Source organism: Aquarana catesbeiana, linkage group LG02 (genome assembly GCF_042186555.1).
Source record: "Aquarana catesbeiana isolate 2022-GZ linkage group LG02, ASM4218655v1, whole genome shotgun sequence".
NCBI lineage: Eukaryota > Metazoa > Chordata > Amphibia > Anura > Ranidae > Aquarana > Aquarana catesbeiana.
The window spans coordinates 753,835,314-753,851,456 of record NC_133325.1 but is presented as its reverse complement, the minus strand read 5'-3'; the positions used below and the strand labels follow the sequence as shown (position 1 = coordinate 753,851,456).

Sequence of the window (16,143 nt, the reverse complement as noted above, 5' to 3'; positions counted from 1 at the left end):
TGTTAACGGTGAGCAGTTAGTTAGGGTGGAGAGTCCTCGACCATATCCCCAGAGCAGAGCTCGGAGGTCAGAAGTGGAGAGGTCTTGTTCTATGGCAGTGGATGCCCTGGGGAACGGGCGAGGGAACCACTCTAGAATCCGAGATAGGACTGCAGCCCTGTGGTACATTTCGAAGTCTGGGAGGCCAACCCCACCCCGATTTTTTGGGTATGTCAGCAAGGTATGCCTGATACGAGACATCCCTTGCTGCCAGACAAAACGTATAGACATAGAACGCAGCGAGGCAAAGAAGCGCTGAGGGATAAGTATCGGAATCGTCTGGAAGACGTATAGAAGTTTAGGGAGGGTATCCATTTTTAAGGTATTAATACGGCCAAACCAGGGTAGTGGGGTCTGGTTCCATGTTTCTAATTCTTTCCGGATTCGGGATAGGAGTGGGGGGTAATTGAGATTGTAAAGGTCAGCTAGGTTGGATGGGATGGTGACTCCAAGGTAAGAGATACCCTTTGTGCCCCACTGGAATGGGAAATTGGTCCGCAGTTGTGTAAGGGTGGAGGGAGTTAGGGATATGTTAAGGGCTTCTGTCTTAGACATATTAAGCTTAAAATTACTTAGGTCCCCGAATCTACGGAACTCTTGCATTAAGGAGGGTAGTGAGGTATGGGGTTGTTGGATGTAGACAAGGAGGTCATCTGCATAAAGTGAGAGTTTTACTTCCGATGATGGCGTCGGTATTCCCATGATGTTACTGTTTTGCCTAATAGCCTTGGCCAAGTGCTCCATCACTAGAACAAAGAGCAAGGGAGACAGTGGGCAACCCTGCCTTGTTCCATTGGATATCACTAGTGGGGCAGATGTGGAACCATTGACCAGTACAGAGGCAGTGGGCTGGGAATAAAGCGCCATCACCTTGGATATAAATGAAGGGCCGAGTCCAATCTGTTTCAAAGAAAGGCGTAGAAATTGCCAGTTAACCCGGTCAAACGCCTTTTCGGCGTCAAAAGAGAGAATGCAGGCCTTTAGATTATGTTTGCGGATATAAGAGATTAGGTGTATCGTTTTTGTGGTATTGTCCCTGGCCTCCCTACCAGGGACAAAGCCCACTTGGTCTTTATGTATAATGGAGGGTAGAAGGGGTGAGAGGCGATTGGCCAGGATCTTGGCAAAAAGCTTAACGTCGACGTTTAGGAGGGAGATAGGTCTATAACTAGTGCATTGGGAAGGGTCCTTTCCGGGCTTAGGTATTACTGAGATAGTGGCAGACAGAAGGGATTTGGGGGGGGGATGAGCGTCATCTAGGTAGTTAAACGCCGCTGCGAGGAGTGGGGTTAGTGAATGGGCAAATAATTTGTAGAATCTGGGCGTGAAGCCGTCAGGTCCTGGGCATTTACCGGATTTTAATCCTTTAATCGCCAGAAGGAAGTCTGAAGATGTTAGGACTTCCTCCAGAGCCGTGGAAGTGGGGGGATCTATTCGTGGGAGGGCAGTCTCTAAGATATAATTTTCCATGTCTGGGAGTTGTGGGTTTGGTCGCGGGGATTGTTGAGGTTGGGTAGGGAGGTTATAGAGTTGAGAATAATAGTTTTGAAAAGCATCTGCTATGCCCTTAGGGGTCCTGATCTTTTGCTGATTTGTGTTGCAGATAAACGGTATGGGGTGCCGAGGGGGACGTGGGTGTAGGACTTTAGCAAGGTGCTGTCCGCATTTATTAGCTAGCATGTAGTGGCGGTTACGACCTTTGTCTCTGGCTATAAGGGTGTTTGCATCTAGAATGCGGAGTAAATCTCTGCGGGCATTGGAGAGGTCCACAAAGGTATTATGCGAAAGGTCTTTCTTATGTGTGCTTTCAAGAGTGTGGATAGATGAGAGTAATTTGACTATGTCAGCCGATCTAGCCTTCTTTAATCGTGCGCCATGTTGGATGAAAATTCCCCGCAGCACACATTTCAGAGCCTCCCACTTGGTAAGGGGGTTGGTGTCATCTGAACGGTGGTCATGGATAAAGTTTTTAATTGCCTGTTGGGTATCTGTCACACAAAGGCTATCTTTTAGCAGGTTGTCATTTAAGCGCCAGGTAAAAGTTTTGTGTGCCTTGGGTGGGTGGGCTAAGCTTAAATGGGCAGGGGCATGATCAGACCATAGAATGTTACCTAGGGAAGTTTGTATAGGGATATCAAGTAGGGATTGTGATACTAGGAAATAGTCAATGCGACTATATGAGTTGTGGGCGACCGAGTAGCAGCTGTAATCTCTCTCAAATGGATGCTGGGTCCGCCAGACATCCACTAATTGGGCTGAATGTATAAGTGATTTGATATGTGTGAGAGTGGAGTGTGGTATAGCTGACTTACCCGAGGAGGTGTCCATGGCTGGTGTGAGGGTCACGTTGAGGTCTCCTCCTACAATAAAACAGGGGCCCCCAAACGAGATTAGTTTGTCTATAAGCATGGAGAAGAAACTCCCTTGGTCTTGGTTTGGTCCGTATACATTAGCAACTGTGAAGATAGAAAGGTTAGATTTTAGTTTAAGAAAGATAAAGCGACCATCGGGGTCTATTAGGGTATCTAATACTTCTGGTTGGAAGGATTTGTGAAAAGCTATGGATACTCCTTTGGATTTAGAAAGTGGATTGGTGCTATGGAACCATTTGTGGAAGTGGGGGTTGTTTAAGGTTGGAACGGCCGAACCCTTAAAGTGTGTTTCTTGAAGTAGTAAGATTTGAGTTTTGGCTTTATGGAAGTGATACAACACTTGGCTCCTTTTCTCAGGGGTGTTAAAACCTCTGCAATTATAGGAGGCTAAGTTAATGTGATCTAGCAGTGGCATGAGAGTAATGGAGTGGGAACACGCCTAAGCTCTCTCGTCAGAATTCTAGTGGTCCCTACGTGACCCAGGGCCTGCCTTGCCAGGGGGAAGAGGGGTAAGGGTGGAGGGGGGACATAGGATAGGTAGGAAAAAAGAGTGGGGGTGAAGGGAGTTAGAAAAGTAGAGAAGGTGGACATAAACCAGCTCAACCATGTTGAAACAAAACACATCCACCATGTAGACAGAGAGAGCCACCATGACATACACAAGTGGAAAAGAAGGTTAAAACCACTGAGTGGTAGCCTGAGGGAAATCAATGGGTGCAAACGCATGTTGACTGGATAGTAGAAAAAAGAAAGAAAAAAAAGAAAAAGGAAAAAAGAAAAAACACTAAATAACGTAAACAGTGCAATAATACGCACTGTTGGTCCTAAGTGGGGTGTAAACGTGGTAAGCGCACAGAGCGCTCCCCGGCCCCGGGATCCCCACCGTACATAATATCTGAACAAACTGGGGACATCGCTCACGAACATCTCTAGCTATAGGCATAATGTAATGGCCCTTATATAACACGTCTGCCTTTCTTCCGAACCGCTGTCAAAGTGCTTCATGAAGCACGGAAAACTTCCATGTACTTGGATAACATACAGGGGATCATGTTGGCGTGGGGGGGGAAGGGGACGGCCACCCTTCTGTTTTCAAGGGGGATTAGGATAAAGCCCAGCGCGGAAGGAAGGCATTTGTGTAACTTTATAATTATAGTTAATTAGAACTTGTTAACAACAGTTTTAAGACAGGTGTATCCCTCCCTTGTCACAGTTAAGCCCCTTCCTCCCCCCTGACCCCAGCAACCAGTATCAACTATTATGCATGAGAGGATGCGCTATGTAACCTGAAACAGAAAACTGAAAGAAAAAAGAACTTAGAAAAACTTGTGCGTATTGTTCATAAAAATGTAATGTCGGTGGGTCTGGAAGTCCAGCAACAAACCCGCCTCTCACTGACAAGGCGAGAGAGAGGTGGAAAAAAAAGTGGAATGGAGACAGGTATCACCCTGTTGCAGGAGGGAACATCAGCCTTCTGGTGATTTGTGAGGCGAGGATCTGGGGCGCTTCTGCCTGCCGGTCTTCTGCCATTGTGTGCTGAATGGAAGACCAGGCGTGGTGGTTGGGAGAGGCCAGTCCGGTATGGAAACCTGTGGAAGTTCCAGGGTGCTCAGGAACCGCGGTAAGTCTCCTAAGGTGCGGAAAATGGCCGTCTTGCCCTCGTGTTGAACTCGCAGTTGGAACGGAAAGCGCCATTGGTATCTGATTTGTCTCTCTTGCAAGATTGAAGTGAGGGGTTTCAGAGAGCGCCGCATGGCCAGTGTTTGGCGGGAGAGGTCTGGGAGTAACATGACGGGGGTGTCATTAAGCCTGATGGAGTCCTGGGTGCTTGCCTCTCGCATGATGTTTTCTTTCACCTTGTAGAAGTGCACTCTACATAGGGTGTCACGGACATAGGCTGAATCTGGATTGCGAGGGCCGGAGGTCCTGTGTACTCTATCTAGTTCAATGTGGGTGTCTTTGGGTTGCTGAAGTATTTGATTGAAGATAGAGGTTACAGCCCCTGCCAGGTCTTTATGCTCGATGGTTTCAGGGATGCCGCGTATTCTAATATTGTTCCGTCTATTACGGTTTTCAATGTCATCCTGGTAGTACATGAGCTGTTGGATTAGGACAGTGTGAGAGTTCAAGATTGTTTCATGGGAATGCAGGGTAGTGCATACGCCCTCTGTGGTGTTTTCCACGTCTTCAATACGGATTCCCATGTCCCTTTTGAGCTCCGCAATCTCCTGCCTATATGCTTTTTCCATACGGGTGGTGTAATGCTCAAAATCGGCTTTTGTTGGAAGCGAGCGTATGTATGTATGGAGGGATCGCATCTGCGATTCTAAGTCCCATCCGTCCCCTGAGTTCAGGGAGGCTTGCGACTGATTGTAGGGGCTGTGCGGGCTGTGCGGGCTGTGTTGGCTCTGTAGTGTGGGCTCAAGATCAGCCAGTGAGGCAGAGCGAGCCCTGGAGCGTACCTGCATGGTGTCTGAAGGCCCAGAGCGGGCGGGGGACGGAGGTGCCGGCGCCATCTTAGGCTGTTCCTGTGAGCTGTAGGCCGCAGACGCTCTGGTCACAAATCTGCCCAGATCGCTCTGTGTACGATCGCCGGTGGGCTTGGAGTGATCCTTGGGCTTTCCCTTGCCCATCTGTGCGGTTGAGGAGCGGTGTGAGGCGGGATGTCTCTGCTAGAACCTCGTGGAGATCCGTGGGACCGGGAGCCGCCGTGAAGTGCGACCTACGTCTCCATGCGCTAGGCCACGCCCTTAAATTGAATTTTAACTATTTTCTACAGTGTTTTATTACAGACAAATGAAAATATATCTGTTGGGGAGGTTTCCTTTTTCTGCCTGTTGCAGAAACCCAACAGGAAGTGAGAAAAAATGTATCCAAAATGAGGGCAATGCCTTCTTAGACAATTGTCACCACTGGAAGATTTCCGGTCACCTTTTGTTCCAGGGACAATAACACATTAAGGATTTGTCATCACATTTAGAAATTTCCTCTCACTTCCTGAGGTATCACAAGGCAGGATTCAGGCTGGCCATACATTGTACAATTTTCCTATAAATTTACCAAAACCATATATTATGACCTCAAACCTAAATATTTTCAATTAGTAAGCAATCAGGCAGGCCCTTGCACTGCATACAGTGCCTTAAAGTATTCATACCCCTTTGACATTTTCCACATTTTGTTATGTTGCAACCAAAAACATAAATGTATTTTATGTGATAGACCAACACAAAGTGGCACATAATTGTGAAGTGGAAGGAAAATAATAAATGGTTTTCGGATATTTGTAAAAAATTTGAAAAGTGTGGCGTGTATTTGTACTCAGACCCCTTTATTCCTATACATCTAACTAACTGGAACCAATTGCCTTCAGAAGTCAGCTAATTAGTAAATAGTGTCCACCTCTGTGTAATTTAATCTCAGTATAAATACAGCTGTTCTCTGAAACCCTGCATCATGAAGGCCAAGGAACACACCAGACAGGTCAGGGATAAAGTTGTGGAGAAGTTTAAAGCAGAGTTAGGTTATAGAAAATATCCCAAGCTTTGAAACATCTCACACTGTTCAATCCATCATCCGAAAATGGAACGAGTATTGCACAACTACAAACCTTCCAAGACATGACCTAAACTGCCGGGCAAGGAGAGCATTAATCAGAGAAGCAGTCAAGAGGCCCATGGTAACTCTGGAGGAGCTGCAGAGATCCACAGCTCAGATGGGAGAATCTGTCAACAGGAGAACTAAGTTGTGCATTCCACAAATCTGGTCTTTATGGAAGAGTGACAAGAAGAAAGCCATTGTTGAAAGCCATAAGAAGTCCCGTTTGAAGTTTGGGAGAAGCCATGTGGGGGACACAGCAAACATTTGGAAGAAGGTGCTCTGATCAAATGAGACCAAAATTTTGCTTTTTGGCCTAAAAGCAAAACACTATGTGTGGCAGAAAACGAATACTGCACATCACCCTGAGCACACCATCCCCACCATAAAACATGGTGGCGGCAACATCATGCTGTGGGGATGCTTTTCTTCAGCAGGGACAGGGAAATTAGTCAGAGTTGATGGGAAGATGAATAAAGCCAAATACAGAGCAATCTTAAGCCTCGTACACATGGTACGATTGTTGGCAGGGGATTGTCTGTTGACAGACTGTTGTCCTAAAATCTTACCGTTAGTGTGCTCCTTTTGACAATTGTTGTCCAGTTTTCGGCCAACAAATGTTGGCTGACAGGCTAGTACAATGGCTTGACATCAGATTTTCGTATGGTCAGTACACAAATCCATCACACAAAAGTCAAAAGTACAAACACGCATGCTCGGAATCACTGCTCACCAAACACAAAATTAGCAGAAGGGGCCCAAAATGTGGTGCTCAAGAGCTGAAATTGCTCGTAGTACCTCACTATGTTCGTGTTTGTGGCACAACAATTGTATATCGTTTAGTATGCAAGACAAGATCCTGGCACACGCCCTTTTGACATCAGACGCTCGGTTGGCCAACAATCGTACCATGTGTACGAGGCTTTAGAAGGAAACCTGTTAGTCTACAAAAGACTTGAGCCTGGGATGGAGGTTCTGCTTCTAGCAGGACAACAACCCTAAACATACAGCCAGAGCTACAATAGAATGGTTTAGATTAAAGCATATTCATGTGTTAGAATGGCCTATCAAAGTCCAGACCTAAATTCAATTAAAAATCTGTGCCAAGAATTGAAAATTGCTGTTCACGGACGCTCTCCATCCAATCTGACAGAGCTTGGGGTATTTTGCAATGAAGAATGAGCAAAAATTTCACTCTAGATGTGCAAAGCTGGTAGAGACATCCCCCAAAAGACTTGCAGCTGTAATTGCAGTGAAAGGTGATTCTACAAAGTATTGACTCAGGGGGGCTGAATACAAATGCACGCCACACTTTTCAGATTTTTATTTGTAAAAAATTTTGAAAACCATTTATCAGTTCCCTTCCACTTCACAATTATGTGCCACTTTGTGTTGGTCTATCACATAAAATCCCAATAAAATACATTTACGTTTTGTAGGTTGTAACTTGACAAAATGTGGAAAATTTCAAGGGGTATGAATACTTTTTCAAGGCACTTCAGTTGAAGATAGATCTAAAGGAAATTGAATAGGAAAATTGTATAATGTATGGCCAGCTTTAGGGCAGATTTTTGCACTGAGAACACAGACAGCAATGAAAATACTTTTATTTATTTTTCAGTAGTAAGGGGAAGGATTTAAAATCTCTTTTGATGATCCCTTTTTTTTTTTTCCGGTAAATGTTGGGGAAATGTTCTCACTTTCTGTGTGGTCAGCAGGAAGGAAAGCATTGAGAAATCACTCTGCAATGGACAGCAAGAAATGCCTGAAAGAGGTTCTAATCCTTCTCCACACTATCCATTTGTGAAAAAATGTTGGTTGGAGTTGGGCATTAATACATAACTGATTGTCTGTCTGCTTTTCCAAGCAATCTTGTAATTCTTGATCTTGATTTTTTTTTTTCTTTCTTTTAAGTGGGATCCAAAGTGTCTTTCTTCCACCCAGATGATGAGGCTGTAGGTAAGAGCACATACTCATACTGTACCTATCTCTGTATTTTGCCCTTGCCCTATAGAGTTAACCTGCCCATAGATGAATGGAAATGTCTAGTTGAGCAGGGCTGGCTGAATTTTGATCCATCTAATGATCGACTTCTGTCGAACGGGACTGTTGGAAAACTTTTTCGATCAGTGGCTTGCTGCTAATCGGTGTGTTCTGACGGTGGAGGAGTGCCTCCATCCACCTCTCATGTGTGTATGTGAAAATCTGCTGGCTGTTAAAAATAAACAAAAAAAAACACGAACTGTCTATGGGCATCCTTATTGTTTTAATTTTATCATCCTGTATTCAGGTGTTGGGGGTCTGTTTTATCACGGTTATGTAATACCTTGTTTTTGGGGTTTTTCCAAGATATGCAAAAAAGATCACACAAACACTTGCAGGTAGACTCAAACTATATATAACATTTAATTAACAAATGACAGAGAACAATAACAAATGTAATAATATTGGAAATTTGTAACAAGATAATTGGCTATAGATGCCTTTCGTCAAGGAGTCCCACCCGATTCTATTATGTATATGTAAAGCACTGCGTAAAATTGACAGTGCTATAATAGGTACCTGAAATAGATAAATAAATAGACACCTGCTTATCGTAGTTCTGTTGAGAGATTAGCTTATTCCAAATTTTGGCTGTAGTATAAACAAGAGCACTTGGTAGCAATGATAAATCAATCCCACCCCTCCCACCAGCTTGGATGTGCGTTATAAACTGTATGTACTGTAGCTGCGGCTACATACAGCATACGGCGCTGTGTTCCGGGTTTGCGCCGAGACTTCCAGTCTCCTACCCAGAACACAGTAGAATATCACAGTGGCACCCATCCATTTAGAGAACATGGTGTATTCTATCAATGAATACAAAGCTTCCTCTGATTGGCTGAGTCAGAGGTTGTGACATCATCAGCCTGCCTCTCTGACTCAGCCAATCAGAGGAAGCTTTGTATTCATTGATAGAATACACCACTTTCTCTAAATGGATGGGTGCCACTGTGATATTCTACTGTGTTCTGGGTAGGAGACTGGAAGTCTCGGCGCAAACAGGCTGATGATGTCACAACCTCTGACTCAGCCAATCAGAGGTAGCTTGTATTCCTTGATAGAATACTTAGCTTTCTCTGAATGACTGAGCGCCGCTGTGATAGACTCTACTGTGTTCCGGGTATGAGACTGGAAGTCTTGGCACAAACCTGGAACACAGTGTTGTATGCTGTATGTAGCTGCAGCTACATACAGTTTATACCACACATCCAGCAGCCTCACATGTTAGTGAGAGACATCGTTCCTTTGGGCCAAGCTGGCCCAGTATGTCCAAAAGATGGAGTTGAGCTTTAAAGGGGTTGTAAAGGTATTTTTTTTTTACATAACAAACATGTTATACCTCCACTGTGCAGCTCGTTTTGCACAGAGTGGCCCGAACCTGGTCTTCTGGGTTCCCTCGGCGGCTGTCTCAGCTCCTCCCCGCAAGACCTAAACACCTTCATGCGAGCTCTCTCGCATGGTGTTTAGTTCTTGCGGGTGCGCTCCCGTGATACGGCCGGTGGCTATAGCCGCCGACTGTATCACTCGGCCCCGCCCCCCGGTGCGCCACGTCATTGGATGTGATTGACAGCAGCGCGAGCCAATGGCTGCACTGCTTTCAATCCATCCACTCTAACCAATCAACGGCGAGGCTGAGCGGCGAAGAAGATGTCGGGAGCGAGCGCGGGACTTTTGAGGGCTCAGGTAAGTAAGAGGGGGGGGGCCAGCATTGTCGGATGTTTTTTCACCTTAATGCATAGAATGCATTAAGGTGAAAAAACGTGAACCTTTACAACCCCTTTAAGGAAGATCGCACACATGCCTGAAGGGGCTTGGTCATTTGGTCAGTTTTGTAATGACATTCCTATAGTATAAAGTCATCTAAGGTAACCAGGTTGAGGATGTATTCTTATATATTGGTGAGCCATATGAAAAAGGAAATATAAAATTACTCCATCAGGGTCATTGTTACCTTTTTGACAATGACCCCAATCGCCAGTAGACGTTCTAAGGTAAGAGGTTTATTTCTGAATGTCAGCATTTGCATAGACTTAGTCACTAGTCAATGCTCAAGTCTAGTGAAAGGTTGATTGGGTGCCATTTGCTGGGAAGGATATTGTCCAGTATTACAGGAAGTCGTGCTGCTGTCAGTTGGGCCACTGTTGATAAATGCATGATCTGGCTCCTTTTATAGCGTCCATTGTCAAGGTTTATTTTACACATGTCAAAAAGATGGCACTCTTCACCAAAACCCAAAATTAACAAGACAACGTCGTCTGTCTTTGTCACACTTACAAAGTCCGGACATCACACTGGCTACTATGTATAAATACCATGACCCCAAAATATGAAGTGCAGCAATTTGGCATACACAATAAGGGATAACTAGAATTTTGATACAGTGCCATAGATGTCAAATACCTCTTAAAATATTTGCTCTTTTTTTTTCATCAAAATATACACATTCAGATTCAGTCTTAGTGCTATAACTCTTTGTAGTCATAAAAGACAAGGTAAAGTATTGACCAGCCAGTCACGGCTCATGTAAAAGCCATCATCATGTCCATAGAATATCATTAGCAGTGTCTCCTCTGCATAGACTGCCAACATATAATAAAGGGACAACGGATGGTTGCTAGCGTACAATGCGGACAGGATGGACCAGCACAAACTTGTGACAGCTCAAAGCCAGTTTCCCACACATCAACTATCAGTCCATCCTCAGGTTGCTCCCAGATGATTATTGTTCCTAATATTGGGTAGTCATCATTCATCCATTTTATTTCTTATTATCTCATTATTTTACTTTTATTGTGTGTAGCTCAAAAGAAAGCCTCAGAAAAGTGTCCCATGTTTAACTACTGTTGTGTCTTTGCCCAATAGGAATTTTACCCCTTGACTCTGAAGAGTCTGGTCTCTGTGAAGTCGTCTGGGTTCATGAACATCATTTGGGTGAGTGCTGATTGTTGACTTATGTTAATTTTAGTGGTCATTTGCCTTTCTGTCTTCCAAAAACAGGAACTGCTTCTAAGATGGCCATACATGACTAGATTTCTCTCATTCAGAAAGAGAGAAAACACTGTGGATGCAAGACTCTCTGCTGCCAGCTATTCTATTCAGGCAGCTGTGGCACCTGCAGCCATAGCTCCCAACTGGGCATGATTTGGGGGGACTGTCCCTGATTTGGAACAAAGACCCTCTGTCCCTATTTGCTCCTCATTTTGTCCATCGTTTTGGTCTGATCTATAAAGTGGTATTAAAAAAAAAACACTTTTTGTATTATTTTTTTAAAAAAGGGTTTCCCAGTGCTAAGCTTTTCAGCCAATTTCTGAATTGCTGCATTTGTAAATTTCAAAAGCCAGTATAAAGGAATCGTAGTGGTAAAAAAATGAAAAGTAAAAAAAAAAACACTTGTGGGTTTAAAGCATAGTTCCAGGCATAAATTGAAATCAGTTTGAAACAAAATAACACCCCCCCCCCCCTCGTTTTTGAATAATGTCTTTATTTTTATTTTTTCATACCTTTTTGGTATGTTTTCCTCAGGACTTCCGCCCTATGTTTCCTCGGCGAGGTATGTCACTTCAGCGGTTTTATTGTGCCCTCCTCCGCCCCCCAACCCGTTGCCTACTGGGACCTGAGTGTGTCCCAGAAGATGACTGGACCGTTCAGAAAGTGCCGTGCACTCGTGCATGCACAGCAGGCTGTGAAGCCGCAAGGCTGAAGCTGCTGCCTGTTCACTTCCTGGATTTACACAGACACACAGAGGCACACCTCCAGCTCTGCAGCTCTCATTGGCCCTCTTATGATTCATCCCCCCCTCCCTTCCCACAAAAGTGAGAGCGAGAGCTGTGCATGATGTCATAAGCCTAGGCTTTTTACCAGACAAACAGGAAGTGGGCTGAATAAGGTATTTACTGGCAGAAAAAAATATATATTTTACTATCCAAAGTTAAAACAACAGGGGCAGAAGATTTAATAAATAGGAATTTAAAAAAAATGACTGAAGGTCCGCTTTAAGCATCAATGCGGTCATGCGATCTCTCACCCCCTGAAAGGGGACAGAGATTTTTTTTTTCCAGGCTTGGGCAATTGTTCTTTTGGCTGACAGAAACAGATAGGAGGCGAGCTTCCGTTGATAGGCAAATAGGCCCGGAATTGGGCAGTGTAATAAGGCAAACTTAGCTTGTTTTGGTATGGGCAGAAGAATCGACGTAAATAAGAGGCCGGATACACAGGACCAGAAGCCAGTTAGTCTAGGACGTTTCCACCATATATGAATGACATCACCCTGTTGGCCACAACCCCGGAAGCAGCGGTCACTGTAGGATGGGTTGGCATTGGCGATGCCGGCAGGGACCCAATACCAACGTAGGAGCACCTTATATGCCGCCTCCAAGGTGGCTGTGTTAAATGAGCTTTTGGCCACAGAAGACCAGGCCCCACTCCAGTCCGCCAAGTCTATTTCGGTCGCCAAGTCTCGTTCCCACTGAGCTACATAGGTGAGCAAAGTAAGGGATGAACGATTGTTCAGAGAAGCATAGAGTGCCGAGATGAGGCCTGGGGATCCCGGGGAGTGCAAGCAGGTATGCTTGAATGCAGTTTTCTGGAACGGGTACGTAGAAGTTCTGCGCAGTGAGGTGAGCTAATGCTGAAGTTGGAGATGGCAGAAGAGCTCCCCTTCTGGTATGTCATAGGTCTCCCGGAGCGAAGCCCATGTGGGCAAAAAAAAGTTTTCAAACTAAAATCTATTAGTGTATGGCCAGCTTAAGGTACTAAAGCTGCCGCTTCTACCCCAGCAATGCTAACTTGCCATCTGGGACCCTAATGGTTTCATTCCAGCCAGTGAAGGCAAATAGTAAATACCAGGAAAGATGGAGAGCCCCACAGGATACTTCTAAAACCTTCACTGGAGGGGAGCTGCCAGGCACATATATCAGCTCTGTTCCCAAAATAGGCAATTTATCATGTCTTTTTGTATTATGTGTTAATGATCTCCATTAATATTACAGTATTCCATCTCTTATTCTGAGTAATAACAGGACACCATCCTTCCTGCATGTGGTTCCATGTCTTGTTTATCTAGTGCTGTGGTTACACCCTGTACTTCCTTTTTTCACATCTCTGTCCTGTTCTGGCTTTCCTGGACTTTCTGCCCAGGTCATCAGTCTTTCCCAGCTACGGCACAAATACATTTTTGGTGCTCTGCAGAGTGACATGCTGCACATCCTGTCAATGTAATACAGATCTGCGGGTCTTCTTCCATGTGAGGTTTTGTGTCTGCATCTGTCCTATTTGAGATGATTTTTACTTGGTGAAGAGTTTTGGAATTTTAGGTGGTGGTTGAACCAAATATTGAACCATAGACTGTATATTGTGACAGTGCTATGCCTTGCCACAGTAGAAATTGGAGCATATGTCACACAGGGATCTCACTGGTTCAGGTTGAGGGGCTGTGGATTGCTTATTCTGGACTGGGTTCTGGAGTTCAGAGTCTTGGAAGAGTCTAGGGAGGGAAATGGCCTCTAGCCCTGTGTCCACAGCTTCCAGAAGACCATCATCCTGAGTGCACAGCCTTCCTAATCAAAGGGCTGGCTGTGATTCAGGGCTCTTTACCCCTGGAGATAAGCTGCCATGGGAGCAACGTATGTGGGTAGGGAAAGACACCGAGAGGGTGTCTACCCTGGCCTCATGGAGATGTGGCCAGATCTGAGCATGCCATTGCCTGAAGGATGTTCAGAGACAGTGGATCATTAGGCAGGAGCTTGTGCAGCCCAAGAAGGCATTCTATATGTCAAAAAGCTGACTGAGACTAAGTAGTGAGTGTGTGTAGTTCTGGGACTAAGAAGGCTGGCAAATATTTTTTTTTTCTGGCTGGAGACCCCTGTGAGGGTAATGCTGTGAAGATATTTTTAAAGGTACAAACTTTAAAAAAAGAAATAAAATAAACAAGTTATACTTACCTGCTCTGTGCAGTGATTTTGCACAGAGCAGCCTCGATCCAATTTTTTTTCTCAAGTCCTCCCCGCCAGAGCTCTTGGCTTATCCCCCCCCCAGCCGAGTGCCCTTCTATTAGGTAGCTTGCTATGGAAGCACTTATGTGTTCTCGCTCCTGAGCCCCACTCAGTGTGTCCATAAGACATGCACCCCCACTACCTCCTCACTGGCTGTGATTGACAGCAGTGGGAGCCAATGGCACCCTCTAGTGTTGCTAGGTTTCTATAGTGGTTAGGTTTTTGTAGTGTAGGTGAATTTCAGTTTTGATCTGGGTTGGGCGTGACTCAGGCAGAGCTGGGTGACTCACAGGCAGCATCACTGGATACCAACATCCGCATGGAAGAAAACCACCAGGCCTTCAGAAAAAAACTAAAGACCTTCCTTTTCTGAGAAGTGGACATCAGAGAATGCATCCAGCGCCTTGAGGCGATTCAGTTCGCATTTGCAGCTCTTTATAAATCATTCATTCATTCATTCATTCCCACGTCTTTCCAGAACATGCTGGAATCTTCTGGAAAAGGAGAGGAAAGGTGGAGCTGCCTGGAGTATTCTGAGGAGCCCTGACCAATCCCCAGCCTGAATTGGCAGGGGGCAGGCCTCATTAAATACTCAGGGTCAGCCCAGCTGGGGAGGAGGAGTTTGGAAGGAAGCTGGAGATGGAGTGCCAGGTTGCCTTAGCCTTTGAGGGAGCTCCCCAGTCTGGGGGGGTGACCTTGGGCCTCTGCTTGGGTGTGGACAGGGTTAAACCTCTCTCTACATTTACCCCAGGGATTCCTGGGCTCTGCCCTCCACCCTGTGCAGTAAATAGGGAGCTCTCTCTCTCTCTTTCTCTTTCTTGAGAGAGAGAATTTTTTATAGATAGATCTATCCCTAAGATTAATCCTGTAATAGAAAACTTAGAGGTAATAAAAACAAATTCTAATCATGCAGCCCCAAAAACCGCTTGAAGCGGATCTTCCCTCATATTTCTTTACACCTTTTTTGCTATCTTCCTAGCTATTCTTCCACTGTTCTTGTCTAGGCAAGAATGACATAGCTTGTGCTGCCTGCAGACTCCCGGGATATCCACATTATAGTATCATCAAAGAAGTATCATGAATGTGTGCAAAAATGATGATTAAAGTTGGCCATACATTGTTCGAATTTTAGATGTGGGACGGAGAAGAAGCTTCTCATTTATTATAACCATACACTATGTGCATTTTTATATTTTCAGTTCACAAACCAGAGAAAGTGAGCTGGGCAGAGGCTGCGGGCACCATACGGGATGGACTGTGTGTGTATACAGCCTTGCATTCACTGGCACACCTGGCACCGGGGAGATCTGTGCTGGTAATGGACGGAGCAAGTGTATGTAATATAAGTCTTCTATACAACATATCACTGCAGGTAGCATGTACTTTTCATGGACAGGTGTGACCAGAACTGTGTGAACTGTAACAGAGGGATCCAAACGCATGTAAAGTGAAATAATGTAGTTTATTAGGATAAGTGAATATAGATATAAACCCCCCCCCCAATACAACAGTGTACAACAATCCAACAACCAGACAGTAACCCACAAACAACAGTCAAAACAGGTATATACAATAGATGGGGAATACCTGAATTGTAAACGTAGCCAGGCCAGGGTCATAAACGGGAGATCAGCAGATGGGGGCAAGGAGCAAGACAGGGCAGGGAGAAGGTGGAAGGGATCAGGCTGCAGGGCAGGGGTACAGGAATACAGGAACACAGGATGGACAGGAACAGGTACAAATACAGGTTCAGGTTTGGGTTCTCTGGATCACAGGATACAAGTCAAGGCTCAAGGACAATACCAAGGCGAGTGTGTGAGTGCTTGCCGGGTATAAGTACACATCTCCTGCAATTAGCCTCAAGTGACGCCTGATCGCAGGAGATAATGTCGGCTCCACACTGCCAGAAGACACTCACTGGTGGACACCAGTACTGCGGCCCAAGGATCGGACAGTGCCACCAGCAGGTGAAACCTTTCCTGACAGTTCCAGACTGCCAGGAGACACCCGCTGGTGGACACCAGTACTGCAAGTCAAAGGTCCGACTGTGCCACCAGCAGGTGAAACCTTTCCTGACAGTACTGCTCTGGTAATCCTGTGTT

General features: G+C 45.3%; 1 protein-coding gene across 1 annotated transcript in view; it reads left to right on the top strand.

The window, feature by feature from the left end:
* CRYZL1 (crystallin zeta like 1) overlaps positions 1 to 16,143 on the top strand; it is a 61,647-nt gene that overhangs the window by 15,229 nt on the left and 30,275 nt on the right. The window contains exons 5-7 of the mRNA XM_073617161.1: positions 7,923 to 7,967; positions 10,914 to 10,982; positions 15,241 to 15,374. Of these exons, the coding sequence (XP_073473262.1) occupies positions 7,923 to 7,967; positions 10,914 to 10,982; positions 15,241 to 15,374 (248 nt within the window). The remainder of the gene's footprint in view (positions 1 to 7,922; positions 7,968 to 10,913; positions 10,983 to 15,240; positions 15,375 to 16,143) is intronic.